The sequence below is a fragment of the Glarea lozoyensis genome, assembly GCF_000409485.1.
Source record: "Glarea lozoyensis ATCC 20868 chromosome Unknown GLAREA13, whole genome shotgun sequence".
Taxonomy (NCBI): domain Eukaryota; kingdom Fungi; phylum Ascomycota; class Leotiomycetes; order Helotiales; family Helotiaceae; genus Glarea; species Glarea lozoyensis.
The window spans coordinates 1,089,876-1,115,176 of NW_007360987.1; the positions used below are offsets into that span (position 1 = coordinate 1,089,876).

Sequence of the window (25,301 nt, forward strand, 5' to 3'; positions counted from 1 at the left end):
TCACAGCAACGGACATGCAGGATTTCGACGCCATTGCAAATTCAGCGACGACAAGAGAGGAGTACATCGTGGTGTAATGGAAGGGACGAGACGTGGATTCAAGGGTAGTTGGGGACAAGGGGCTTGGGAGTCAGGTTGCCTATCACAGCAGGACAGAGCCAATTCATCAAGGGCGGAAAGGAGAAATTGTACCGTAATATTGGGTAAAAGATGAGACGTGGGATCCAAATTGTACTTCGGGATTGTGATCTTGAGCGTTGGTTTGTCTTGACAGCAGAAAAAAGTAGATTTTGGTAGTTTGTCTGAAAATACAACGCCTAGTTCTTCAACGGCCAAGCAAGCTTCATGTGACGCAAGGGATACATTGCTGGATCGTAAGGCCCTCGAGGCTCGATCACATGCTTCTCTCTCTCTGGATAACCACCAGAGAATCCAACCTTAGAAGGCATTAAATCAGTATTGTCCGTGTTAGAGACAGATGGAATAACTTACCATGAACCCTCCTGCCCAAGGTTGGCATTTCGAGAAGGCTGGACGTAACCACGCGTCATTGTTAGTAGGGTGCTTTATCTGGCACGCGCTCCATGCATCTTGAACTTTCTTGATTGGATTGACCACCAATTCTTCGAATTTGTCCGCGCTCATGGTTGGTTCTAGGCGGTCGAAAATTGGCATGACAGCCTCTCTATAAGGACTAAACCTCCCCGCATAAATAACAAAGTACCGTTCCGCCCACCAGGGAAAGTACCCAGCATGCTCCCAATCGATGAGTGCGGTAATCTTGCCGTCCTTCACTATGATGTTACTCGTATCAAGGTCTCCATGCGTAAGAACATAGGGCTCTGGTTTTGGAAAGTTGTCCTTGAGCGCTTGAAATTCCCTGTCGATGATAGCAGAATCCCGGGTCATGTGGACGAATGCTAAACCTTCCCGCAGTTCCTCCTCGATGTTCCCAAACCACTCGTCAGTCGAGGATCCGATCATTTTACATTTAGGCCTCGGAACATTGCAATTACCGAGGATCCAGTCGTGGAGTTTTCCTCCTTCAACGTTGTAAGGGGCTGGCGCTGTGAATGTCCTGATCTTTTGTATGAACTGGAGGAGTTGCTCCGTCACACTACTTTGCATCTTTTGAGAAAGAGTAGGCCACAACTTATGGAGCGGCGCGCCTTCGGCACGACTCATTAGATAGAGATAGGTTTTCTCTTCAGGTTCATGAATCAGCTGTATGTGCCTGAGAAGTGGAATATCTGAGCCTGGACCAAGCTGGTCACGCAGAAATTTCTGCGTCATATAGTCATTCCCTGCAGAGTAACCATCATTCGGAGCGTCTTTGATGAGCCATTTTGAACCTAACGCCCATAAACCCGTGTTGGAATTTGTATGGAGGATTTTGAGTCTGGGTGCGTATGAGGTAAAAGCTTGCTCGTAAGCAGTCAAGCCGCAAAACCAGCACAACTCATGATGAACCACCTGGTCGTAGGCATTTAACAGATAGCCTTTTACATCGTCGAGATTTTTGCGGCTTTCTATAGCCCATTCCGGGGGATAGCGGTTTTTTGCATAAATCAGTCCGGGATAAACCTTCTCCGGATGAGCAAAGTCTTCGGTCTTCATGACAAAATCCTCGATATTTTCGGCCATTCTCGTATAGTATTCAGGATTCTTCGCCAATCTCTGAGCCCTCAGCTCCACGTTGTTCTTCTCTAACCTGTTGAGATACTCTTCATTTTTGATCCTCTGAGCCTCCTCGTCTTCGTCCTTCTTGGCCTTTTCGATCTCGTCGACCTTCTCGATCTCGTCGGCCTTCTCGATTTTCTCGTTCTTCTCCATGGCTGAGGTCTCAGTGGATTGGTGACACAATGGTAACTTGGTGCTGCTATTTTGAATTATCGTCGTTGATGAAGCAGAGCACAAGAAGAGATCAGAAAGACAGGGGATTGGAATAAATAAAGGGTTTCTTTGCGCAAATACTCGGACACCACTTCCGCAAACAGCTCATTCGTATTGGACAACTGCGCTGGTTGATAAAGAGAATGACCATCTCGAGGTTACGCAAACGGTATGAGGGAAATAGCACCACAATGAGAGGTGGTAACATCATTCCCCACAAAGAGTCCAGCGACAACCATTCTTTACGTCAAGCTCGAATCACATTCCAGGTAATCCGCCAGAGGGGATGATAAAGAACGGAACTTCTTGGGGTTACGCAAGCGGACCTGGGAGGAATGCTATGAGAAACACAAAGAACGTGACATGATCTCGATATCCCCTATTTGCTTCAACACCTGCAAATCGATCGGGGACAGACGACTTTTGGTGTTATGTAAGCGATGCAGAAAACGGAAATCTTCGAGACGTGACTTATGGCCAATGGACTGACTGGTTACATGACAGCATATAAACGCTCAAATCACTAAAATTATTCATGCAAGAAATAAACAAAAAGTGGCACATCCCGGCTAACCTTATGTGCACCTCATCTGCAGCTATCTCGCGCGAGAAATATCTCTGCATCGGCCAAGGCAGCTGCCGTGGCATACAGTATCGTATCTTGTCCAATTACTGACAAGTAACTGCCACCAATGCCACTCATACCTAGTGGAATGTTTACATTCTGCGAAAGAAGCTGCTCCATAAGCGAGAATTGGAAAAAGGAAGCCTGACTAGGGAGGAAACATCACATCTATTTTCTACCTGAATAACATTGAACATTCATTCTTATCAGCTGCTCAGAACTAGTGAACGATTTGACTATGAAACTTTTGTTTGAAAAATTTGCTGCCCCCATTTGAGGGATGCATGAAGAGTGCATATTTCTATGCATGTACAATGTGTGGAGAAATATGTAAGGTAGGTTGGCAATATCTATTGTTGTATATTTTTCAGCCAATGATCTGCGAGTGAGGAGGTTGTACGTAAAATCAGTGCATACGCAGCTTGCTGTTGGACTGTTCCTGAACCTTGGTGTTGTCATTGTCTGTGGCTGGAAGCAAATCTGTATGAGTGCTCATACAAGGTTGAGTCAAAACTATAGAGGTAAAGTAGATAGGAACTATTAAGGAAAGTGAATTACAGTGATCACTAGGTACCTACTACTTCGAAAGGTGCAAGCTTAAAGGTGCCGTTCGGCGCTGGGAGGGATACTTAATACTTATCTACAAAATGTAGTTACTAAAGATCCGCTGAAACAAGAACTTGCGTCAAAGGAGACAAAAGGCGCCGAAGATATATAACCAAGAATCACTTCTTATATTACAGGACACAATTATAAAGATTGTATTGGAATTCACACCGGTCGCCGGGGACGGGAGTTGAGAATTACCCTGCACCAAGTGGATATCTTTAGTTCTTTACGCAATGGTGGGTATATTGAATCTTCAACCAGGCCCACTCTGAGCGGGGGCTGTGATTTCAAGAGAGAGAGACTGTTGGTTGGCGGTAGCCTGAGACTCTGAGCTTATTTGATATCATTGAACATGCTGTCTGGAGTCTTGCGAGATTAGGATGGAAATCCTCAGTACGATATTCAACTCACGCAATAGCGAAAGGACTGTCTAATACTCAACATAAATGGTATGTAGGAAAAATAACTATTCTTAAGCATAGTACCCGAGATTTCTATTATCTCACTATATTTAGGGGCAAATCCTGCGATAGACCTTACCCAGCCAGCCTCTAATCACCCATAAACTTACAGTTTCATCTCATTACAGACCGGTATCAAAATGTGAAGGGTTCTCATATAAAATATCTAGTTTTATTACATAATTCAAACTTTGCAATCGTGAACATAGACAGTTTTGGTCAGTGCGCTGCGTCAGATCATGTCGCATTACCATTAGTAGTTGAGAGTGAGATCCGTTCTCGAGCCCGCCGATAATCTACGAGCTTTGTAGCACACCTCTGTACTTCATCCATAACCGAGACCTCAGCTGCTCGAGGTACCATTGTTTCCTTAGAAGCTAAGTATGCTTCTGTGACGAATTGCAAGTACGCCAACGTCGACATAGATATCTTTTCCTCCTTCTCCGTATTATCGTTCCTTACTTTTCTGTTCTTCTCTGTCCGTTCGTCAAGCTTGACATCTTGCAATCCCTCCTTCACATTAAATCGGAAATATGGTGTTGCCTGGTTTACAATTAGTTCAGCTTGAGTGGAGGGTCAGAAATTTGGAGGCTCTTTCGGTGTAATTTACAGCCTCATGTGCTCGTGACTGCACTTGCTGATGATTAGGGTCCTGTGAATGAAGTCAGTTTCTGCACGGTATAGCTGTGTACACTATGCTTATAGTGTCCGTCAACATTTGTCTAGGTGCTTTCCTCATCGTCAAGTACTTCGACAAAGAGTTCTGACCTTTGCGTCCAAATATCTCGTATTTAGACTTCCCTGTTCCAATACTGAGAAAGCATGCGATCGCTTTTCCAGCCGTGGTGTTCGTATCATTATTTCTTGCCATCTGGACGACTTCACGCCATGCAAATGTAGCAGGGTTATCGGCTTGTACACCCCCATCCATAAACTTATGGTCTCCCACTTCAAACACCTTGAAATACCCAGGTGCGGCAGATGTGGCTCTAGCGACGTCTACAATATCCGCTTCACACCCAATGTTATCCGGGTTTAAGGCGTAGTACTGCCCTGAAATCACAGGATGCACATACGAGCGGAACAAATACGTGGTCACCGCATCACCATTATCTTTGACAGCTACTGCGACCCTACAGGATATCAGCCAGATGCTTGGCTCAATCAACGCAGATTCCTACTACTCACGTTTTACAATGGTGCTCCCCATCCGTTACTTGTTCGCGAAACTTCGTCCATGGGCCTTGGCCCAAGTCATTTTGATTCAAACCGTTAGGTGCATATTTGTTCACGACTTGGGTCAAGGCTCCCTCCACATTTCGCCAGTCGAATTTAGAGCAGAGCCACAATTTGTTTTGCACATGAAACCTCCTAGGATGAGCGAATATGGTCTCGCCTATGATTTCGTACTGCTCGATACATTCGTCTACAGTGAGTTTTAGTCTGCCTAGCATGATAGCTATAAGTCTATTGAGAAGTGTTAGTCCCCATGGCGAAGCACACCCTGGAGCCTCACTCACCCCCTTGTGGAAGTTCCAGCAATATAGCCAAAGTACGTGCTTGGTTGCTGAAAGTGCTTCAGGTTTTCTTCTGATCGCTGTCGGTTCTCTGCCTCATCTCGTCTCTTTTCTTCTTCAACCACTTCTCTCATTATCGCCTGCAGGATCAGCAGCGTTGAGTAACCTTTAATTCCGCCGCCATCTGTGCCCTGTTAGCCGCTGAAACATAAAGACGTGCGACAATCGCCTGGTCAATGTTACCAAGAGAAAGAACCGACGCTGCTCCAGGCGTGGAATCGGGTCCTGCAGTGGTTGGAAACGTCTTATTGCAGCTAGGACACAGTGCGTGGCATGGACGAATGTTGTTGAAGTGTCCCTAGAAGACAAATCCCGAGACGAATTGTCGATCCACTATGCAACGATCCGGCTACCCAGAAAGGTGTATCGAAATCGTATCCGAGGACACTATAAACAGTTATATATACGTGGAATAGCCTAGTAGTAGCGAGATATTATGTTACGTGGAGCCTTAAGTGTTAGGAATTGTTTGTTGATCTGGGGCGGGCTGCTACTGCGTATTCAATACAAACATTTTTTTAAGCCTACACACTTTACGCAGCTTTAATATTCGACAATTGTGACAGTTCGAACTCTACGAGAATTAGCACGAGAGTTTATGTGTTTCTCGCTATATTATATGTTAGCTCTTCGCGTATGTAGCTATATTATGAGTTGTCTTACTCTTGTTAATTCATACATTATCCTGGAGTGAACCAGCAGGCTATTTTTATTACGTTACCATCAGAAATTCTTTAATAGAATACTGAGAAAGATACCGATGGCGTAATCAACCTGCAGGTCGACGGCAAATGCATTACTGACTTTAGTAGTAAATACTATTAATTTAGTCCGAAAATTCCTCCTCAGATGAGCTAGCCTCCCTGTGTAGCTGGTATTCCAGTTTCCCATCCACCTTCGCAGTGAGAGCTGATTGTATGGAAACAATTTCATCGGCAGTCAAGGCTTTAATAGGATCTTGCGCTTGAATCGCTAGGACAAGACCACGGTTGTTGACCTTCAATTTTGTAATGTACCAAAGAATGCCAGGCTCGGTAAAGCTGGACAGTCCAAATATACTGAGCATTTTCAAATGACCAAGTCCTGCTATTGACGTCCAAATTCCATCATCAATGTCGAATCCACAGATTGAAAAGTTTTCAAGGTTTGGTAAGTGCGATGCGAGCTTTGCTATTGCGCCAGTTTGAAAGTAATCAGCAGTATCTGGTGCTAGGCGTAACTCCTTCAGCTTCTGCAGACAACAAATGGAGTCCACTAGGCACTCGATATCATCTCGTGAAGAATCCTCTGGATTCGCCCTAAGATTTAAAACTTCAAGTGAAGTTTGGTGCGAAATTGCCCTATGAAAATCCTGATTGCCAAAAAGTGTATAACCGTGAATCTCAAGACTATGGAGACGAATGTTGTTCATCAAGCAGACTGATGTTAAAATACTAGGGGCGCTGACTACAGAGACAAGTTTGAGTTTCCGCAACTCGGCGCAGCGGCCTAGCCATGCGACAAGCTCAAGGAACACATCATTTTCAGTGGCCTCCAGATCGACCACGCCATCCTGATCGTGAATGTCTAAACACTCTAGCTGATCACAGCCTTGAAGAAGGGAAAGATTTTTAATGACATCTGATCTCAGGCCGTCCAAAGTCAGAGACCTTAAGGAGTTTGAGTGGTGGTTCAGAGCCAACAACGTTTCTGGGCCGATTTCATTTGCACTCAGCACAGATAACGATCGAAGACTGTTTGGCTTCAAACCATTAAAGAATGAAGACAGCCGTTGGTCGATCCCTTCTCTAGGTAAAGAGTACAGGAAAGTAAGATCGTCGAAATTTGGACACTGGTTGAATATTGACTCAGCCACCGTCCCATCTAAAACAGACCCGTCGTACAGGCTCATACTTTTCAGGTTGGCAAGTCTACTGGTCCATTTCTGTAAAGCTACGGTGCCAAGTTGACCTGTGATATCTTCGAGAGCAGTCTTATATCCAAGGTTGGTAGCCGAGTCGTAGACAAAGGTGGTAATCAGCTCGCCAATGACATCTAACATTGCAGGTATATCAAAACGGCCAGCTACCTTCTTCTTCTTGCCACTTCTTGTTTTGATCTTTTTCGCTGGTGACTCTTGGTGTTCCAGGAATTGGGCCATGTCGTCCGAGAAGAACGTCTCGCTCGCATACTCCCAAAATTTTGTGTCCTCGAGCAAATTCGTTAGGTTCCGCAGATCGAGAGTGCGAATGTAGAGACAATAAGGATACGCAGTACTGCTCAAACTCGACCGGATGACGGACTTCCACAGCAAAGCCCACTTTATCGTCAACTGCTTCTGCACAGCTTCGGGAGCTTCATCGTCCTTCAAGCAGATGGGGGAATAGTTGTAGATTCTGTGCGATGGTAAACAAACAGCACACTTACGTTCGCTGTTAACATACCTGTAGAGCCATCCTAGAGCAGGGTATACAAGTGACTTGCATGTCAATGCGCAATTGAACAAAGTCCCAAAATCTGTCGGTCGCACTCGATGTTAGCGTATGCCCAGGATGTCGAATGATGTTTTACTGACAAAAGATCGGGCCTGGGAATGAGTGAGTTTGATGGTCACTTGCCTTGCCGATTTCCTAGCTCTTCACAAATCAAGGTAAGAATGTCTGTTGGAAGCTGGAGCATGACGCCTGAGATAGAAGACCGAGAGGTGGGAGTCTCCGGAGCGTGCCGTAATAAAAGGCTCCCTGAATTATACGGGAGCGTAATTAGATCCTAGAAGCATGAAAGGATTTCGCTGCCGATTATAAGAAAGCCTAATGTTGTTTAAAACGCGGGGCAGATGTTGGCAAGTCGCGACGCGATTTATGTGGGTCCCAGGTACCCGTAGTCACGGGGAGTTGACTATCGTAATTCTCAACGCCAATTCAAAAATCCACCACGCCTCCGCCAACGACCTGGAAGTTTACAATTGCCCGTTATGGCGATTCTAAGCTTCACTCTGAGTCCAGATGCGATAAATAAGTTGCATGATGCTCTGGTGTGTTTGGGGAAATTTAGTGAAGCTGTCTCCATAGAAGCATCTAACGACAAGGTCAGTGACCTTTGTTCTTTGTGAACATTAACGTTGACTGGCTTTCATGTACAGTTGGTTTTGACAGCCCTTAACTCTTCAAAATCCGCGTACGCGTCGTTCACATTACTGGGAAATGAATTTTTCACGAAATATCAATACCGGCCGGTGCGGTCAGCTCAGCCAAAAGATAAGTTTTGCTGTAGAATTTACAACAAGGTAGGGCGGCTTGTCTTATCAAGAGAGTATGTCTAATCGATTCAAGGCTTTATTATCTGTTTTCAAAGCTCGTGTCGGAGACCCTTCACGAGAGCGTGACACTGCAGTAGAGAGAGCGGAGATAACTGTGGAAGATGAGGAGGGTAAATCCAAGAGCCGATTTACCATCAGGATTATTTGTCGCCATGGTAGGTACTATTGGAAAATCATGATGTAGCGCCGCTGATTATCCCAAAGGCGTGATAAAGACTTACCGACTGACTTTTGAGGCGATCCCTCCAATGCACGCACTATTCGTAAAGGCAAATGCAAACAATATGTGGTCAATTTCATCAAGAACCCTTCGCGATTTTGTGGAACATTTTGGCCCTGGAACGGAACAGCTCGACATATATTCCGAGGATGGTCGCGTCAGTTTGACGAGTTATACGGAGAAAATCATGTCAGGAAATGGTTCGCGCGGACTTTTCTCATATTGCTAGTACATTGCTAATTAAGGTCAGAAATACTTAAGCAGCCACTGCACACATCTATTGCTATCGACAGCCTTGAATTTGCAGAATTCTCGGTCGAAGAACTTCTCCATATTGTCATCAGCGTTAAGGATTTCAAATCCATAATCACCCATGCCGGTATCACAAGCACGATAGTGAAAGCCTGTTACTCTCGACCAGCATCACCAATGCAATTAACGTACAGCGACGACGGAATTCTAAGCGAGTTTATCCTCATGACAATCGGCGAAGTTCGAGGGGGCTCAGCAACACCAGCTCCGAATGCACCTCGAGCAGGTCCCAAGCGGCAAGCATCAAGACAGCCGGTAGCTACTGCATCAGCTTCCAAAAGAGCAACGCCTGCCGAAATGCCTCCTCCGCCTCCCAGGAGCGCTTCAATGCGTGAGCTCTCAAAGACTAGAGACGTCAGGCCATCCCCACCGCCACCACAGCCTAGCATCCCTTCCGACGCTCTTTTCATGCCACGAGCAGATGATGATAATGATAAGATGTGGGATCCTGTCAACCAAGAAGATGATGACGATGACATGCTGCTGTGGGGTCAAGGCGGAGGAGAAGTGAGTTTTAATTCTTTGTGGGAATTCCTGTTGACAGTGTGCAGAACGACGCGACGGTTAACTCCACGCGTACGCAGCATGGTGTCACACCTAGTATGAATAGCTTTCAGAGCAACATGTCCAGAGAAGCTTTAGATAGACAATTAGCTCCTACCCAACGTCTACCGCCGACTCAAAAATTATCCCAGGCAAGACCTTTTCATCGTGTCAGAGGGATTTTGCGGCTAACGATGTTCTAGATCAAAGGCATGTTCGACGACTAGATTTCTGGTCGAAGAAATCAATATCGATGTATCAATCATTCCGGCGTTCCCCTAGGAGCATTTCCATCCGATCGGTAATGTCATTCTACACAACTGAAAGCGTTTGCTCAAGCAACGATGCACACCCAGCTTGTAGCGCAGCCTGCCCCAATGCCTGACATTCTGGCTGAGGGCGGCAAATACTGTGAAGAGGCAATAACATTCCACCGGCCCTTCACATCACCATGTTCGGTATTCGGTCCACAGTTACCGTGCTCGCCCCAACCCCAAGCCAAGACTCTTCCATCAAGAGCGTGGCCCAAAGCGTGTTCGCTGCCAATCGCTACTTGTGAAAGTGGTGGTAGACCAGGAGGACTAAGCTGTCCGTGGTCATCTCTGCCCCAAGATAATAGAATGCCATCTTCTTGCAACACGAATATGCTACCCCAACTTGCGCCCACATCCTTCCATCCCGGTACGTGGAGTGGCGCCGATGAAATTACTTCCCACTTGTTAGAGCCAAGGACAACATGCTCACCTGCTGTGCAATCGCTGAGAAGATACGTAAATTCTCGGCCACAAACAGCCCGTACGACTTTAAAGTTAATGCCACCTAGCTTCCGGGGGATATGAACAATTGCATCTGGTTTCCCAAGTTGACCTTTCCTGCCGTTCCCCCATCCGTAAACATCGCCGTTTTCAAGTACTATAACGACATGACTGACTGACGCTGCTAGATCCACGACCTCCAATCCATCTGGCGGGAATTCTTTAATAAGTTGTGCCTTTGAGGAACGAAATAGCAATTCCCCTTGGCCTAATTCGCCCTTGTTTCCAGTACCAAAGCTATAAACTTTCGTCGCTTTCCCTCTTTCATCTTTCAGAACAATAGTAGTAGCTTCCCATGTGGCTGCACAAAAGCATATTGTGGAGTCGTGTCTGGTCGAGGATTCTTCTGTATCAAGACGAACCTCTCGAAAACCTGAATCATCGTTTTCTGGTTCTGAAACCAATCCACAAGCACCACTAGATATGTCGCCGGAACAAAAAAGTCTACCAGAAGAAAGTAACAAGGTATGATTTCCACCAGCTCTCACTTGAGGAGTTGACGATGGTGTTTCATTTTGGAAATGAACCTGCTTAGGAACGGAAACATCTTCTTTGTGTCCGATTCCTAGTTGACCAGATCCGTTCGATCCTATTGCAAATAAAGTCGTCATTTTGAAAAACTAGATGGTGGAGCTCAGGTATTTGAGATCGGAAGTTGCTAGTGTTGAACCTGGAGTGCTTTACCCACTCACGTGATTATAATGCTAGCGCCCAAGAATCGTGCAGGGGCTGTCTAAGCGAGGCCACACCCAACTTCAACTTTTTGACCTTGAAATTGGAACTTTTTCAATTCGACCTCACGCCAAACCTTCACGACAACAACATCGACACCGCCACGATGCCCGCCCAAAAGAAGACCGGATCTGCCACCGTGGCCCAAACGTATGGCTCTCCCAATCCTTCAAAGAGTTGATCGATTGGGAATTCCAGTTCAAGTCGCCGTCCTCTCGCTGTGTCGCCATTTCATCGAAAGTCCGCTCTTGAGGGACCGATATCTGGTAGCCAGCTCGATCAATCCTGAGCTACTCCCTCGCGATCTAGGCTTCGCAGTTTGCGTCGCGAGAGATGTAGTACGGGGTCTTGGAGTTGAAGAGTTATCTTCTCTCCCAAATTCATTGCCGCTCGAAACTTCATTTTCGCTCCAAATCGGTGCAAAATTTGGTTCACGCATGTGCGTTGCATTTACCTTGGGTACCACCCCGGGGTCTCGTGGGATAGAATGTATGCCATTTGCTTGCGCACTCTCAGCAGTCGTTGCGGCTTTGGTCTCTTCTACCGATCAAAAGAAATTCGAGTTAGCCACTTGCGAGAATGTCGCGCTTAAGCTGCAATTCCCAACCGGCGCTCTTCTCCATACTATGTATGCGGGACACAAGACTAACTGGAATAGATCCGTCCCAACTGCCGACCAGATCCTCGTCCCAGAGACCCTCTTGAAGAAGCGCAAGAGCCAGGAGAAGGCCAGAGAGGAGAAGTCCGCCGAGCTTGAGAAGAAGAAGAAGGTATGTGGACGTCGATTTTCACATTGCGGAATGATATTCAAAGATTATATGATGCATAACACCATTTTTGCGGCTAGATATTCAGTATCGATGTTGTCGCCAATTAACCATCTTTCGGGTCTGATAAATCAATGAATATCATTCATGTTTTCTTTCATTTGATGTTTTCGAGCAAAACTGATTGTCTGATTACAGGCCCAAAAGGAGAAGCGTGGTGTCATCTTCAAGCGTGCCGAGAAGTACGTCAAGGAATACCGCGACCAGGAGCGTGAGAAGATCCGCCTTGCCCGTGTTGCCAAACAAGACGGCTCTTTCTATATCCCAGCCGAGGAGAAGTTGGTCTTCGTTGTCCGTATCAAGGGGTAAGCATGCATCGATACTTTAATAATCAAGCTCGTCTAACCCAAATTTAGTATCAACAAGATCGCACCAAAGCCCCGAAAGATCCTCCAACTCCTTCGCCTTCTCCAAATCAACAATGGTGTCTTTGTTCGCATGACCAAGGCTACCCTGGAAATGTTGAAGGTCGTTGAGCCATGGATCGCTTACGGATATCCTAACCTCAAGACCGTCCGTGAGCTCATCTACAAGCGCGGATACGGAAAGGTCGAGAAGCAACGTATTGCTCTTACCGACAACGCTATCATCGAGAACAGCCTTGGCAAGTATGGCATCGTCTGCATGGAGGATTTGATCCACGAGATCTTCACCGTTGGTCCAAACTTCAAGCAAGCCGCCAACTTCCTCTGGCCATTCAAGCTCAGCAACCCAACTGGTGGTTTCCGCTCAAGAAAGTTCCGTCACTTCGTAGAGGGAGGTGATCTCGGCAACCGTGAGGACAAGATCAATGCCTTGATCAGACAAATGAACTAAGCGGTTGTATTTGGGGTAATCTTTGGGTCTGGGTTTACTGCTACAGCTACGGCTGGCATGGCGTCAAATGAGCATAAAAATGAATGACATGACACTACCCTCCCTGTTTCAGAGTTTGCATCTTTTGCTTCGTGATTGTTCACTTCCTCCATTCCATCTCAACATGCGATTGATCGTAAGCATAATATTCTTCTCTACTTAATATCAAAACTTGTGCCACATCCGCAGCTACTTGTGGCTAGCGGATTGTCAATTTTAAATTGACTTCCGATGAGCTCATTCGTAAAGTCGACCTTGCTGCCATTCAGCAAATCTAAACTGGCCTTGTCCATCACAACCTTCGCCTCAGACCCATCATCTGACATGAACACGACATCTTCTTCGTCAATCTGTGTTACCTTGTCTTTATTCTTGCTCTTGTGGTCGGTAGATGGCATAGCGTTGGGGTCACTGGAACTTGTATTCAACGCTGGCGAATGCTCTTCCATTATTCCCTCATTGCCAGAACTCCTCGACGGCATAGCATTTGGATCGCTCGACGAAGTGTTCAGCGCTGGCGTAGACTCCTGCTTCAACTCTGACTGAGCGGATAAAGGTGGTAATGTGACTGGGGTGATGAGATATTGGAATCCGTGGCAGCCGCCACTCTCGACTTGGATCCGTAAAGCGAAGTCTGGGTTCGAATCCTTGGTCATTATTTGTTTCAGACGCTGCAGTTTTCACGTTAGAACGTATCTTTGTCGGTGCGAAGGGGGAAGTACGTTTGATGCTCGGGGTGTGATGTGCACACTCATTTCCTTTCCATCGTCATCTTTCTGCGGGTTGTGGATTGCCACTGTCGCATGGCGGGAGGTTGAAGAAGTAAAGCCTCGTGCGGTATCTCCTAGCAGTCGGCGACTTTGTAAGGGGATCTTGGATCGTGAGATAGCTGACCGTGAATTCCATCGCCGGGTTGCGGGTGGGAGGAGGAAATCTAGAATTGGAGGGGCGCTGCCACTGTGAAATCTGCGAGGGGAAAGATTCGTGAAGGAATGTGCTGCGCTAGTGGAATGTGCTGTTGATAGCTGGAGGCAGCTTCGTGAGAGAGATCTTGAAACCATAGTCGCTGACGAGTGCTGGATTGGAACTTGCAGGTAAACTCGGTGGTGTGTTGCGTGGTGAGGTATGACAGAATTGAAGCTTAGAAATATTGTGGGTCGGATGCCGAGGCGGACTCCGTATCGGTCACGTTGGTTTCACGACCAAACAAAACGACACAACAACTCGATTCAACTACAATACTACAGATGCATTTATTGTTTATAATCAAAGTCCTCACATTTTTGAGCTCAGAATTGTTGGGGTCGGAATTCTTTACTTGTCCAAAGGTTGGTTAAAAAAGCCTTTCTTAGTGGCTAGCGGGCTCATGTGGGGTGTTATTACCAAGCTGAATCCCTGATCCAGAGAGCTCGCTTTCATCCATGTAAATTCTTCGCAATCCGAGAGTGTCCATGCATGTATCGAATTCGAATAGACAGTGAGATGTCGTACCATGTGAGTCTTCTATAAGTATATGTGGCGTAGGTCTGCCTTCTCATTATCGCACATCTATTCCTCATTCTTGATATCTACCTATACATATCTCTCGTGCAACAATTTATCTCAAAACAATCCTCCTCCAACCAACTGAGTTCGTAACAATTCAAGCAACTGATCTCAAACCCACACTCGACCTTAACCCCTCCTCGTTCGCCAGTCAACATGGTTAACATAAAAGCAATTCGAGTTTCCAACGCTGCTCTGAAAGACTCCAAGTATGGATCCGATCTCGTTGGTGTATTTGTAGGCGCAACAAGCGGCATTGGAATGGGAACATTGAAGCAATTCGCAAAGCTCACCAAATCACCTAAAGCATATATTGCAGTACGCTCTATACAAGCGGCAACACCATTGCTGAGAGAACTTGAAGCGTCAAATCCAGATGGCACTTTTATCTTACACCAGACCGAGATCTCTCTTATGAAGAATGTTGATACAATGTGTGACGAAATCAAAGCAAAAGAGGAGAAAGTCGATATCGTCTTTGTCTCGCCGGGATATTTATCGTTTGACGACAGAAATGGTAAGTTGTCTGCCCTCTCATATTTGCTTGTTGGATTAAGGTTAATAAGCCCTAGACTCCATTGAAGGGATTGACATTCCCCACGCTCTACGTTATTACACTCGTTTTCGCTTCATCCACGATTTACTTCCCTTGCTGAAGAAGTCATCCAATCCACGAGTCATCTCCATCCTCGCCGGTGGTCAAGAATCGCCTATCGACCTCACAGATCTCGAGATGCGTAAAGACTTCTCTATGATGAAGGCCGCCAAGAACGGAACGACACAGACAACCCTCGCTTTCGAAGAATTAGCAAAGCAAAATCCAACCATCTCTTTCATCCACAAATATCCCGGATTCGTCAACACTGGTGTGGTTGCAAGACTAATGGATACCACCGCGGGAGTCCTCTGGGTCCCGGCTCAGCTGTTTAAATACACCATCTTACCGCTGATAAATGTGTTTTTGTCGATGAGTGTTGAGGAGGCTGGGGAGAGAGGATTGTTCCTTGCTACTAGTGCTATGTTTCCGTCAACCAGGGGTGGTGGTATTGGGGTACCTCTACCGACGGGGTTGAGTGTCGCTAAAGACAGTGGAGATGGAAATGGAGTTTATCTGTTGGGTGCTACGGATGATGTTCAGCCCATTACACCTGCTTTGAGGGCATTGAGAGAAGCACGTGGGCCTGCAATTGTTTGGGAAAGTACCTTGGGCATATGGGAGAGGGCGCTTGGAAGATCGTAAGGGGAGAATTATAGAGATTGGAAAGTCGATGAGTTATCAGCGTATTGTTTGGGTTTATCGCATCTGGGATTTCATCAAATTCAGGGGGTTAATAGACGTACGGCATGTTAGATATATAATGCAATAATTTAAGGATTCTTCTCTAGCAATCTCCTCCAACGACATCGCTATGAATATAGTTCGCGATTCACAACAACAGAATTTACAAGTATATTATCTCTCAAACTTCTGAGAACACAAATGTCACCATATATTCCTACATTTCAATTACCTTTTCTACTAGATTTTGTCCTCCTGGACTATGCAATCAATCCTACTTGTGTGCTGAAGCCCCATTCTGCCAAGATGTTGAACTATCTGTTCCTCGACTAGAGAAAGAGAAGATCGGAGTCTATTACTCTCTTGTCTTGTCTTAATGCAGTACAAACTTCCCATATTTCTCTAACATACAATGGACTAGGGGTTTATGCTTGACGACAAGTTCCGTAATAGAGTTCAATGATGTATACCATTCAAAGTGACATTCAAAAAACAAGCGATATCATCCTAGACTTGATAAGAATGACTCTAGAAACTTCCTCGAACTCTATGAAATAAAAGCATAGAAGGGAGAACAATTATGCTGGTATTACTTTTGGCGTCCAGGTCGTCGATAAGAACAATTGTATGAAATTACCTCCTCCAAGAATATATCAAGTATGGACAATTTACAATTAGGATTATAAGAAGTACAAGTGTATCGTTATCTCAGATAGGGATGTAATTCGTCCGAATGTCTTGTCCTTTGACCCCCATAATCTCATCACTTATTTATTGCATTTAAAGCGGGAATCAACAAAGTCCTACAACATGACACCGTTACACTGCAGCACTGTTATCACAGAAGTTCTTGCCTCATGGTCAACAAAGCATAAGTCGACTCAGTCGAGCCCAACTCCTACGTCACAAATCAAGCAGGCAGACTTTGGTCACATCTTACTTCGTAGTAATATGTCAGTTCTTGGCCTAGCTACTTGGTGATTCTAATATTAAACGACAAATTACGCAGAGCTATCCAAATCGCAACAGTATCATTAACATAACATTCCCACACTATATAGAAATCGCAAACGCCATGTACTTTTGTTGCTTTACATGTTCGGGGTCCCGATTCGGTGCGTGTCTAAGGAGAATATAAAATCTAACGACGAAGGGCTAATTAGGGAGAGTCATTGGATAATTTCTGCAACAGTACAAGTAGATAGGATGAGAAAGGTATATATTTTCTAAAGATAATGAGTTGGAAGGAAGTAGAACGAAACATGAAGGAACGTCCCCACCTCCGACATATGACCCACTATGTAAGGTACCCCTGACCTAAAACCGCTCGAAGCAACCAAGACAAGACACAACCTCATATCTTTAGCACATCCCATTCCCACCAAACCACGGTGATCACAGGTAAATTTTCTCGGATTTAAGTCCCCGTAAGCTAAAACAGCCTTACTTTCACTGAATTGCAGAAGAACATCGACAAAAAGTACCGGATGACTCGCATCAACCACTGCGGCACAGAACGGTGCTGATTTGCGGCGTATACATACCATTTTACGAAAGTACGTACACATGTTGAATTTCTCAAGCAAGTCTCCACCTGTAAGGCATTTTAGCCTATAATAGCAAGATGCTTGATCTGCTTATAGGGACATGGATGTTGCTTTACATATATGGGGAACGCTTACCGCCTTTAGAATTGGTCGTTTCTTCGACTGAGATAGTGGACTGCTGAGCTTTGTGACCCGGTACCGCCGCTGATTTCAGGTAAAGCACGTTTGAAAGAATGGATACTTGGCAGAGTTGTATTGTTAAAGTCCCTCAAGATGAACGTAGGTTTTGAGCGTGATTGGTAGTGAGATATTCTAACAGCGAGATAGGACAAGTCCATTGTCGATGGAGGGTCAAAGCTGCTGAATTGGCTCAGCAGGTGACTTCAGTATCACAGTTCAATATACTAGACCTTATTTTTACGACACGGTTTGAGAATGGCCAAAGTTCAGAACTTCGAGTTGAGAATCTACAGAATGAAAATGCATCCGAGAGTCACAGCAAAGAAGCTCTTCCAAAATCCGCCAAATCTTTCATCCTCTCACATGTGGAGCCATGGTTGAAGCATCCAGAGACTAGCGAGTTGGCTATCAAATTGCTGATCCCAGCTGAGAAGGGACATGTCGTTCGTTCTAATATCCTTCAGCAGCGAATGTCCGGCTGCGAGCGTGTTGGCGATATCCAGGCTTTTTGCAGCCCCTTTGATGAACAGAAGGAAGCAGCTCATACGAATCTTTCATCCGTAACACCAGAGACCTTCCAGATGCTGTTACGTTGTGCGTCCGGTGGACTGGTTGTTCAAGCCAACAAAGAATTGTCTGCTACTGAAGCTCTGAGTTTCGTTGACAGCCAATTGGTAATTAGAATGTCAATCCCATGGCTCTCCTCTTCGCCACCGCCAGAGCAGATGATAGTGGCCATCGGATCTCACAGGGTACAATCTATGGAAACATTCTACGACGCAGCACACAGCCTAGGAATTAAAATGCTACTTGTAGCTAGTAAAGACGACAAAGTCTACTCACACTGTCGAGACGATATCGTCACCGTGGACATGACGCTAGACGATGGGCTGGTATCTCGAATAGTCGAGGCGCTTAGAAGCCAGCATGGGAGTCTGAGTGGTGTCGTGGCTTACAGAGATCATCTTCTAGTCACAGCAGCAAAAGTAGCAGAGGAACTAGGCTTGCCGACATCACCACCATCAGCCGTCGAAACATGCGTCAACAAACACGCAATGAGATTAAAAACTATGGCCAACTGTTCTCAAATGCTGTACGCCGAAGACCTCAATCATCTAAAGCAGCTCGTCACCTCACTCCCTCAACCTCTCGAATTCCCACTCGTGGTAAAACCCTCCGAAGGCCAAGGATCCGTCGGCGTTTCCAAAGTTACAAACACACAACAACTCTACGACGCCGTGACTGGCATCGAGAACTACGCGCAGAAATCGGGAGTCAAGTCTGGAGTCATCGTCGAAACCTACATCGACGGGCCTGAAATCGATGCCAACTTCGTGATGCTAGACGGAGAAGTCCTCTTCTCGGAAGTCGTGGATAATTTCCCATGTACAGCCGATGACGAGGAAGACCAACAGACAGACTCGTTTTTAGAACGTGATATGGTCTATCCGTCTGGATTAAGCGATCCAGAAATCTCCTTCATAAAGAGCTCGATTCAGCACTTGCTCGTTGAAGATCTTGGTTTTCAAACCGGTGTATTTCACGTCGAAGGACGCGTCTGTGGCTCGAGCATGGAATACAAAACCCAAGACGGCATCACAGATCTGCACTCTAAACAGCTTTCTCAGGCAAAATCGCCAAGTGTGTTTATCCTAGAAGTTAACGCTAGATGTCCCGGCGTAGCAGGTGTCCCGCCTACAGCATGGACATATGGAGTTGACCTAGCGGCGCTGTGGCTCCTGACTGCAGTGCGCGACACGCAACGACTGAGAGCATTGTCTCGGTCGTTCCTGAATGGCGCAGAGTTGTGGTGCGATCTCGTGCCTATCACAGTGACTCGTGGCGGGACGCTAGAAAGCGATGATATAATGGAGGAATTACGACAGCGACGACCAGATCTCATGGCGACTGTTTTTACCACCACGATATTCTATCGGTGTGGGGATGTTGTGCCGGAACCTTCTGTGACGAATTTGAGTGGTATTATTGCGGAGTTTGTGTGCTTTTCTAGGAAGAGTAGGGCGGACTTGCTGGGGATTGTGAAGCAAATTCGGGAAGAGGTGCGGATTCGCTGGAGATGAATGGCGAATTAACCGTAGACAGAAGTCTCCATTAGATATTTGCGCTTATACAATGCCCTCTAAACTCCATTTATCCCTCCGCTTTTGCCTCTACTTATGAGTACAGGGTCGTTCCAATATTACAATTCCTAACTCCTGGTAGAGTACACTCGGCGTTTACCCGGTACAATAAAGACAGGCTCAGATGCTTGCTATACAGAATTATAATTAAGTCACCACTGTGTAGCTCTTCAAGCGTCCGGACTCCAACTCTGCAAGGATATCTCTCATAAACGCCGTTTTCTCTTCAGCGAGAGGCTCTATGTACTCCATACCAGGCTGGGCTTCGAGCTCAAGATTACTTATGTGTTGGTATAAGCTTTTCGGGACAACTGAATCATCCACTTTTATTGTTGTAGTTTTCGAGGGGGTTTTAAGTGTGATGTATAGTTTATCATTCTCAACTCTATCAGCGGATTCGGAGGAGATGGCTGGACGTGGTTGTGGGCTTTCGACCGTATGTTTGCTGCCCGATTGATTCAATGGAGTTGAAGAACGCTTCTTGGGCCGAGGGTCTGGTGAGTTGGACAGAGAAGTTTTAGCCGCTGGGTAGCCAATTGTCAACGTGACCTTTACTGAATCTTCAAAGCTATTGTTGAGCTGAGAACTCTTGGCTGGGAATGATAGTGTCTGTGTGTCTGAATCTTGCGCCTTGCGACTATACAGCAGCTTAAGCTTTTTGGATGGCGAAGCTACATCTTTTGAGACACCATCAATTGGGTTGTATGGCGTCAACTCGTTTTCGTCGTCGTCGTCGTCGTTGTCGCCATCACTAGACAATTCGCGTTTCGAAGAGATGGAGACGGGGGTGTCAAGACCAGCGGATGTTTCCTCCAATACGCCAAGTCCGAGGTTCATCTCGATATGTTCCTCATCGGAGTCAGAATCAGATATCTCGAACTTTTGATCATCAGGGACTCCAGCAGCAAGTCCGTCATTGGATGACTTCAATGCAGCAAGGAAGGACGGTAGAGAGGCTCCCAAAGCCGAAGGTTCGAATTTGAAATTAGGCTTCTGATTCGCGGGTCTGAAATTGATGATTTCTTCATCGGAGTCCTCTGAATCAGAGGATGAATCTTCTTCTGATGTTGATGAGGATTGAAATGAGGTGGACAATGCGAAATTAGAGCCGTCAAGAGGTTGGACATTGATGATGTTCTTAGAAGCAGATGTCTGGTTCTGTCCCGGGGCGCTCAACGTCTCCGTCTTCCACGATTGACATAATTCTTTGGGGAATTGCTCAAAGATAAAATTTCGGCCATCTTGGGTATTTCGAAGCTTCTTTAACTTTGCGGAGAATTGGTGGTTTCCAGACACTATGTACTGTAAGCGTCTGGTATCCAGAGAAGACTGTAAATAAAATACCATATTCCATTAGGATCGCTTGGGCTACTCTTAGACACAGATTTTGCTCACTCGTAGCGATATTTGACCACTTCATAGACCGCTCTGGAATTGATTTTTCCACGTACCCTTCCATCTCATTGGAAGAGTTGACATTGATCAATGCAAAAAATCAATGGAAAGCTTCCGGCGACCGAATTTGTTATGAGAAGCGGAAAATTCAACGCTGCGTTCAGAACTCTGTCCACAAGGTCTCGAACGATGGAACAAACTTTGCGGTCTAGACTTCAGTAGGCTGAACAACAATCAGTTATGGAAAGTGAAATCCCGTAGAGACAAAGAGTGAGAGATAGAATCCTAATTATTCATTTCGATCAGAATCCTGAGCGGAATGGCATGCATGAAACAAACTGACGGAGTATATCCTTTGCAAGGGTGTACATACGCAGAGTCAATATCGAGAACCTACACCAAGATTTGGGTTGCCGGATACGGGTTTAAGATAGACCCGACTTAATGTGAGGCCAACCGAGCGACTTGCAAGAATGGACAATAAAAGTTGTCGAATCACACGAGAAAATATTCGATTAAACCTATCGCAACATAATTTTTGTGACGCGCTTACGACCAAGGATTGAATCTGAAGACTGCCGCGCTCGCCTCGCGGCTCCTGAATCAGGCTAACCGAAGTGACAGGCCGAAAACTGTTCCTTTCCCACCAGGGTCCGATCCCGGTTGCTTCAAAGATGCGGGTGTTCTGCGCTCGCATTGGCCGCCAGTGTCTCATCCCAACACTCGCTCCCTCTTTGTACGCTCTTACTGCGTTTGCTGATTTCGTACTTGATTGTCTCATTGTTTCCGTTTCTCCAGCGTCTTTCTCTCTTTTCCATCTTTCTCTTGCTCTTTGTCATTGAAAGTATCATACCTGTTATTGCTCTTCCTCCAAGTCCAGTATATCCCATATCTATTCATAATGGCATTAAGACCAGGTCTCATGACGCGGGGTCTGTCTGCAGCTTCACAGCCCAGCGACACCGGGTCTCCAGCTGAACAGCGGGTTGATGCAAAGCAGAATATGCTGAAGGCGATGCGTGCTCTGCCTACTCAGCATGTTTGGAATGTGTACTTTGACAGGTAAGGCAAGGTTCGGATTATAACCGGTCCAACTGTCCCTTCCTACGCTTGGAAACTGAACGACCCCAACTAACATTTTCATAGACAACAAAAGGAGCAACCGAAGGCCGAAGACGGCACATATACGGCCACCCTCGAGCAAATCGGTTCTCAGATCGAGTCCGTCCAGGACTTCTGGAGATACAACAATAATACACCGGTGGAGAACATTAAGATGCGAGAATCGATATACCTTTTCAAGCAAGGCTTTCAGCCAGTGTGGGAGGACCGAAGAAATATAAACGGTGGAAGTTGGACTTTCCGGGTGCCAAAAGCCAGCGGACCAGACTTCTGGACGAGAGTGCAGTTGATGGCTATTGGTGAGAAGTTACAAGGCTGTCTTGATCTTGGTAAGTCACATTCTTGGTCTGTTGGTGATTCCACCGAACGACAGTGTGATTTTAGGAAGCGGCAGCTACCCCAAGTCACTCTTCTACCATGATCCGCCGTAGTCCAAGTTAGCAGTTCCACACTTATTTCTATTGGAAAGCGACCTTGGGCTCGACGAGTGTATTTCTCTTCGCCAGACGATTCATTTGATTCTTTCGTTCAAACAGCAGCTTTGCAGCAACTGAGACTAACGTGTACCTCAGGAGACCAACTTTGCGGTGTTGGGCTTTCCGTACGATTCAATTCCCACCTCATCTCCATTTGGCACAGGGATGCCTCGAAGCAAAAGTCGATCGATGCCATTCTCCAAATCGTGTTAGAAGAGCTACCCGAGGAACTCAAACCAAAGCCAGACAACTACTTTTACAAGAAGCACTCTGACCACGCTGGATTTAAGGCTCCACCAGCGGCAGCCAACCCACAAATTCCCACCATCGACGCACCAAGTTCATGATACCCGAAAGTTTGAAAAGGGATCCAAGGAAAAGATCCAGTTACGAAAAGAGAATATGTTGCATTTACGAGGAGGATTGGGAATAGGTGTTTATCATCATGATTTTGCATATGTGACGGCGTTTACAAGATGGAAGTAACAAAATGCCATGTCAAATTAGACACATAGATAGTTCAACTATCAGGCAAAGAATTACTGAGCTTCTACTTCATATCGAGGGTCCATTTGAACACCTTGCAAAGCTTTCAGTATACACACGCAGTGAGCTGATCCTGAGAATGTTTCGTCTCTTCGAAAATGAGGCGTATTCAAATAGATTACTAGATCATTGTTACATTCATCGCATTGATCTCTGCCCTTTGAGTTCATTGAGCGCCAACAAATGGCAAATAAAACTTCCTGTAAAACATGTCCTACCCCCAAACGCCATCCCCAGCTTTTGTCAAATCTATACACCAACGTCCCAAAACACCTTCCAAAAACCAAACGCCGACATATCAACAACCCCCATCACCTCCAAATCCCCGCCCTCCTCCCCACCTCCTCAAACTCCCTCATCCCCACCCCCTCCCCGACACCCCTCCCCCCATTCGCCTCCAAAATCATATCCCTCAACACATCCTCCTCGACCTCGACCCTGATATCCCTCGCCACGCCCCTCAACACCTCCAGCGTAATCTTCTCCTCGCCCTCAAACTTCGCCATGAACAGCCCAAACGCCTCCGCCACCTCCGCTGCATGCGTATCGCTATTCCGCGTCCGGCTGTGGAATTTCAACGCGCAGATCGCCACAAAGCTTGAGAATTCCGCGTAGTCTTCGCCTGACGGCGCGAGGATGGATAGGTATTCGGTGAGTTCGTGGGGGGTTGGGGGGATGGCGAGGGTGCTGGGGAGCGTTAGCTGGGAAGGAGGAAGGGGAGGGAATTGGGGGGTTACATCATTGCGTCGCGGACTTTGGTGATGGGGAGGACGCCTTCTTTGGTGCCTTTTTTTGGGGTGGAGAAGTCGGCGAAGGCGGAGCGGATTTCTTGCTCTTCGAGGGGGGTGAGCTTGTGTTCTTTGGCGAGCTTGGATTGGCGCGGTTTGGGGGGTTGGGTGGTGGAGGTGGTGTCTTTCAGACGGCGTTTTGGTGGCTACGGGGGGTTAGTTTGGGGAAGTGAGAAAGGGAGGGAATGGATGGAAGGCGAGGTACCATTTTGGTTGTTGTGGTGGTTTTGGAATTTGGATCTTGGTGGTGATGACGAGTACGAGGCTGTGAGATTTGGGTTTGGTCGCCTTGCGTATGTGGGTCCCTGTTAAGAGGCGCTAAAATTGGGCGTGCCTGTGAGTTTGGCGAGAGGGAAATTTTCTTCTTCCTCTTTCAACAAACATGGAGACGGATCACCGCTCACAATTGGCATAGGTTCGAAGGCGATGTCTATGGTAAATCGATACCACTCCCAGTAGAAGCTCGAACGCATTACGCAGCTTCGAGAGCAGTGATATGCTCATCGTCGTCGCTACAATCAACTTCTCAGAGAGTCGGATTTAAGTAGTCCAAGTGGACATCCAACTCCCCAAACCACTTCTATACAATTTCCTTAAACCTTCCAGAAGATTGAAAATCGAAACACTGCTTCAAAAATAAATGCTAGAGCCCGTCGAGTGTCATCATCCAGACCGACGAGTGTGGACAATGAAGCTAGAGTAAAATCCGGTCGAGATTTTGATTCTTCGAGACCTTCCTTTTGGCTACCTGATTATTGCTCTCCAGATCTTGGGGTTTGATGCTTGGTACTTTTTGGAGATATTTTTTGGTTTTGAACTGGCAATAGTGCTTTGGTTGGGAAGCTTAGATGTGTTGAGGGGATCGAGGTTGTGAATATTTAGCTGAGTAGCTATGTAGATGGCCTTACAGATAATAAACTTTATCATAGAACTATTATTGCTTTCAATTGATACTTGAAGAGTGCATCTGAGCTATAGGAACTGACAGTCAGTCTGCGCAAGACATATTTCTGTAGAATTGTAATAGAATTGCGCATCGTGGTTTGAAGCAAATATACAGTATTCCAAAGGTTGTACTCCGGCAACACCTTTCCGGCGCCGCCATTGGTAAAATTACATCATTATCACCATCACGTTGAATTACGAAGTACAGCTTCAGAACAGAAGTCGTAATTCACAATTCTCGGGAACTGTTTCTGGCAGTTTTCTAGCTCCAATCGAGCTCTTCGAATAGCGGGGCATCTTGATCAGATAAGATTACCATGATCTACTTGTAAACGCTTAGAGTTTGATGGAAAAATCTGGAATAATATCGCCACTTCTCCTGACTCTGACCTTAATTAGGAACGTCGACTCACTGAACACCCGATCTCGTGATTATCGGAATGTTTCAGCAGCTCACAAACGCGGTGCTACCACTAAGCATCCTATTGTGAACATTTAGAATATGCATACGAATATATCGTTGCAATTGGCTTATAAACATTTCTGCAATATCCTTCCAGGTGATGACTC

General features: G+C 46.1%; 12 protein-coding genes across 12 annotated transcripts; 5 read left to right on the forward strand and 7 right to left on the reverse strand.

Annotated features, from left to right (window-relative positions):
- Positions 1-317: 317 nt before the first annotated feature.
- Positions 318-1,833, reverse strand: GLAREA_10312 (Protein kinase-like (PK-like); the record flags this gene model as incomplete). Its single annotated transcript, XM_008080362.1, has 2 exons — positions 318-437; positions 493-1,833. The coding sequence occupies 2 exons, from the start codon at positions 1,831-1,833 to the stop codon at positions 318-320; spliced, it is 1,461 nt and encodes a 486-aa protein (XP_008078553.1).
- A 1,992-nt stretch (positions 1,834-3,825) lies between these two features.
- On the reverse strand, positions 3,826-5,239 carry GLAREA_10313 (FabD/lysophospholipase-like protein; the record flags this gene model as incomplete). Its single annotated transcript, XM_008080363.1, has 5 exons — positions 3,826-4,131; positions 4,199-4,221; positions 4,357-4,721; positions 4,777-5,055; positions 5,109-5,239. 5 exons carry the CDS (start codon positions 5,237-5,239, stop codon positions 3,826-3,828), a joined length of 1,104 nt encoding a protein of 367 aa, XP_008078554.1.
- A 752-nt stretch (positions 5,240-5,991) lies between these two features.
- Positions 5,992-7,305, reverse strand: GLAREA_10314 (RNI-like protein; the record flags this gene model as incomplete). The annotated part of the gene is made up of 1 exon (XM_008080364.1): positions 5,992-7,305. The coding sequence occupies one exon, from the start codon at positions 7,303-7,305 to the stop codon at positions 5,992-5,994; it is 1,314 nt and encodes a 437-aa protein (XP_008078555.1).
- A 1,153-nt stretch (positions 7,306-8,458) lies between these two features.
- Positions 8,459-9,765, forward strand: GLAREA_10315 (uncharacterized protein; the record flags this gene model as incomplete). The annotated part of the gene is made up of 5 exons (XM_008080365.1): positions 8,459-8,618; positions 8,668-8,883; positions 8,934-9,502; positions 9,547-9,708; positions 9,742-9,765. The coding sequence occupies 5 exons, from the start codon at positions 8,459-8,461 to the stop codon at positions 9,763-9,765; spliced, it is 1,131 nt and encodes a 376-aa protein (XP_008078556.1).
- Positions 9,766-9,872: 107 nt separating this feature from the next.
- Positions 9,873-10,964, reverse strand: GLAREA_10316 (RCC1/BLIP-II; the record flags this gene model as incomplete). The annotated part of the gene is made up of 1 exon (XM_008080366.1): positions 9,873-10,964. The coding sequence occupies one exon, from the start codon at positions 10,962-10,964 to the stop codon at positions 9,873-9,875; it is 1,092 nt and encodes a 363-aa protein (XP_008078557.1).
- A 273-nt stretch (positions 10,965-11,237) lies between these two features.
- Positions 11,238-12,728, forward strand: GLAREA_10317 (Ribosomal protein L30p/L7e; the record flags this gene model as incomplete). The annotated part of the gene is made up of 3 exons (XM_008080367.1): positions 11,238-11,855; positions 12,051-12,217; positions 12,269-12,728. 3 exons carry the CDS (start codon positions 11,238-11,240, stop codon positions 12,726-12,728), a joined length of 1,245 nt encoding a protein of 414 aa, XP_008078558.1.
- A 194-nt stretch (positions 12,729-12,922) lies between these two features.
- Positions 12,923-13,828, reverse strand: GLAREA_10318 (HesB-like protein; the record flags this gene model as incomplete). The annotated part of the gene is made up of 2 exons (XM_008080368.1): positions 12,923-13,438; positions 13,490-13,828. The coding sequence occupies 2 exons, from the start codon at positions 13,826-13,828 to the stop codon at positions 12,923-12,925; spliced, it is 855 nt and encodes a 284-aa protein (XP_008078559.1).
- A 640-nt stretch (positions 13,829-14,468) lies between these two features.
- Positions 14,469-15,552, forward strand: GLAREA_10319 (NAD(P)-binding Rossmann-fold containing protein; the record flags this gene model as incomplete). The annotated part of the gene is made up of 2 exons (XM_008080369.1): positions 14,469-14,829; positions 14,885-15,552. 2 exons carry the CDS (start codon positions 14,469-14,471, stop codon positions 15,550-15,552), a joined length of 1,029 nt encoding a protein of 342 aa, XP_008078560.1.
- Positions 15,553-17,371: 1,819 nt separating this feature from the next.
- Positions 17,372-19,399, forward strand: GLAREA_10320 (Glutathione synthetase ATP-binding protein; the record flags this gene model as incomplete). The annotated part of the gene is made up of 2 exons (XM_008080370.1): positions 17,372-17,417; positions 17,466-19,399. 2 exons carry the CDS (start codon positions 17,372-17,374, stop codon positions 19,397-19,399), a joined length of 1,980 nt encoding a protein of 659 aa, XP_008078561.1.
- Positions 19,400-19,606: 207 nt separating this feature from the next.
- GLAREA_10321 (uncharacterized protein) lies at positions 19,607-20,813 on the reverse strand (the record flags this gene model as incomplete). Its single annotated transcript, XM_008080371.1, has 2 exons — positions 19,607-20,754; positions 20,804-20,813. The coding sequence occupies 2 exons, from the start codon at positions 20,811-20,813 to the stop codon at positions 19,607-19,609; spliced, it is 1,158 nt and encodes a 385-aa protein (XP_008078562.1).
- Positions 20,814-21,755: 942 nt separating this feature from the next.
- Positions 21,756-22,799, forward strand: GLAREA_10322 (eIF4e-like protein; the record flags this gene model as incomplete). The annotated part of the gene is made up of 3 exons (XM_008080372.1): positions 21,756-21,916; positions 22,001-22,305; positions 22,549-22,799. The coding sequence occupies 3 exons, from the start codon at positions 21,756-21,758 to the stop codon at positions 22,797-22,799; spliced, it is 717 nt and encodes a 238-aa protein (XP_008078563.1).
- A 510-nt stretch (positions 22,800-23,309) lies between these two features.
- Positions 23,310-24,259, reverse strand: GLAREA_10323 (EF-hand; the record flags this gene model as incomplete). The annotated part of the gene is made up of 3 exons (XM_008080373.1): positions 23,310-23,685; positions 23,736-23,932; positions 24,191-24,259. 3 exons carry the CDS (start codon positions 24,257-24,259, stop codon positions 23,310-23,312), a joined length of 642 nt encoding a protein of 213 aa, XP_008078564.1.
- Between the last annotated feature and the right edge of the window lie 1,042 nt (positions 24,260-25,301).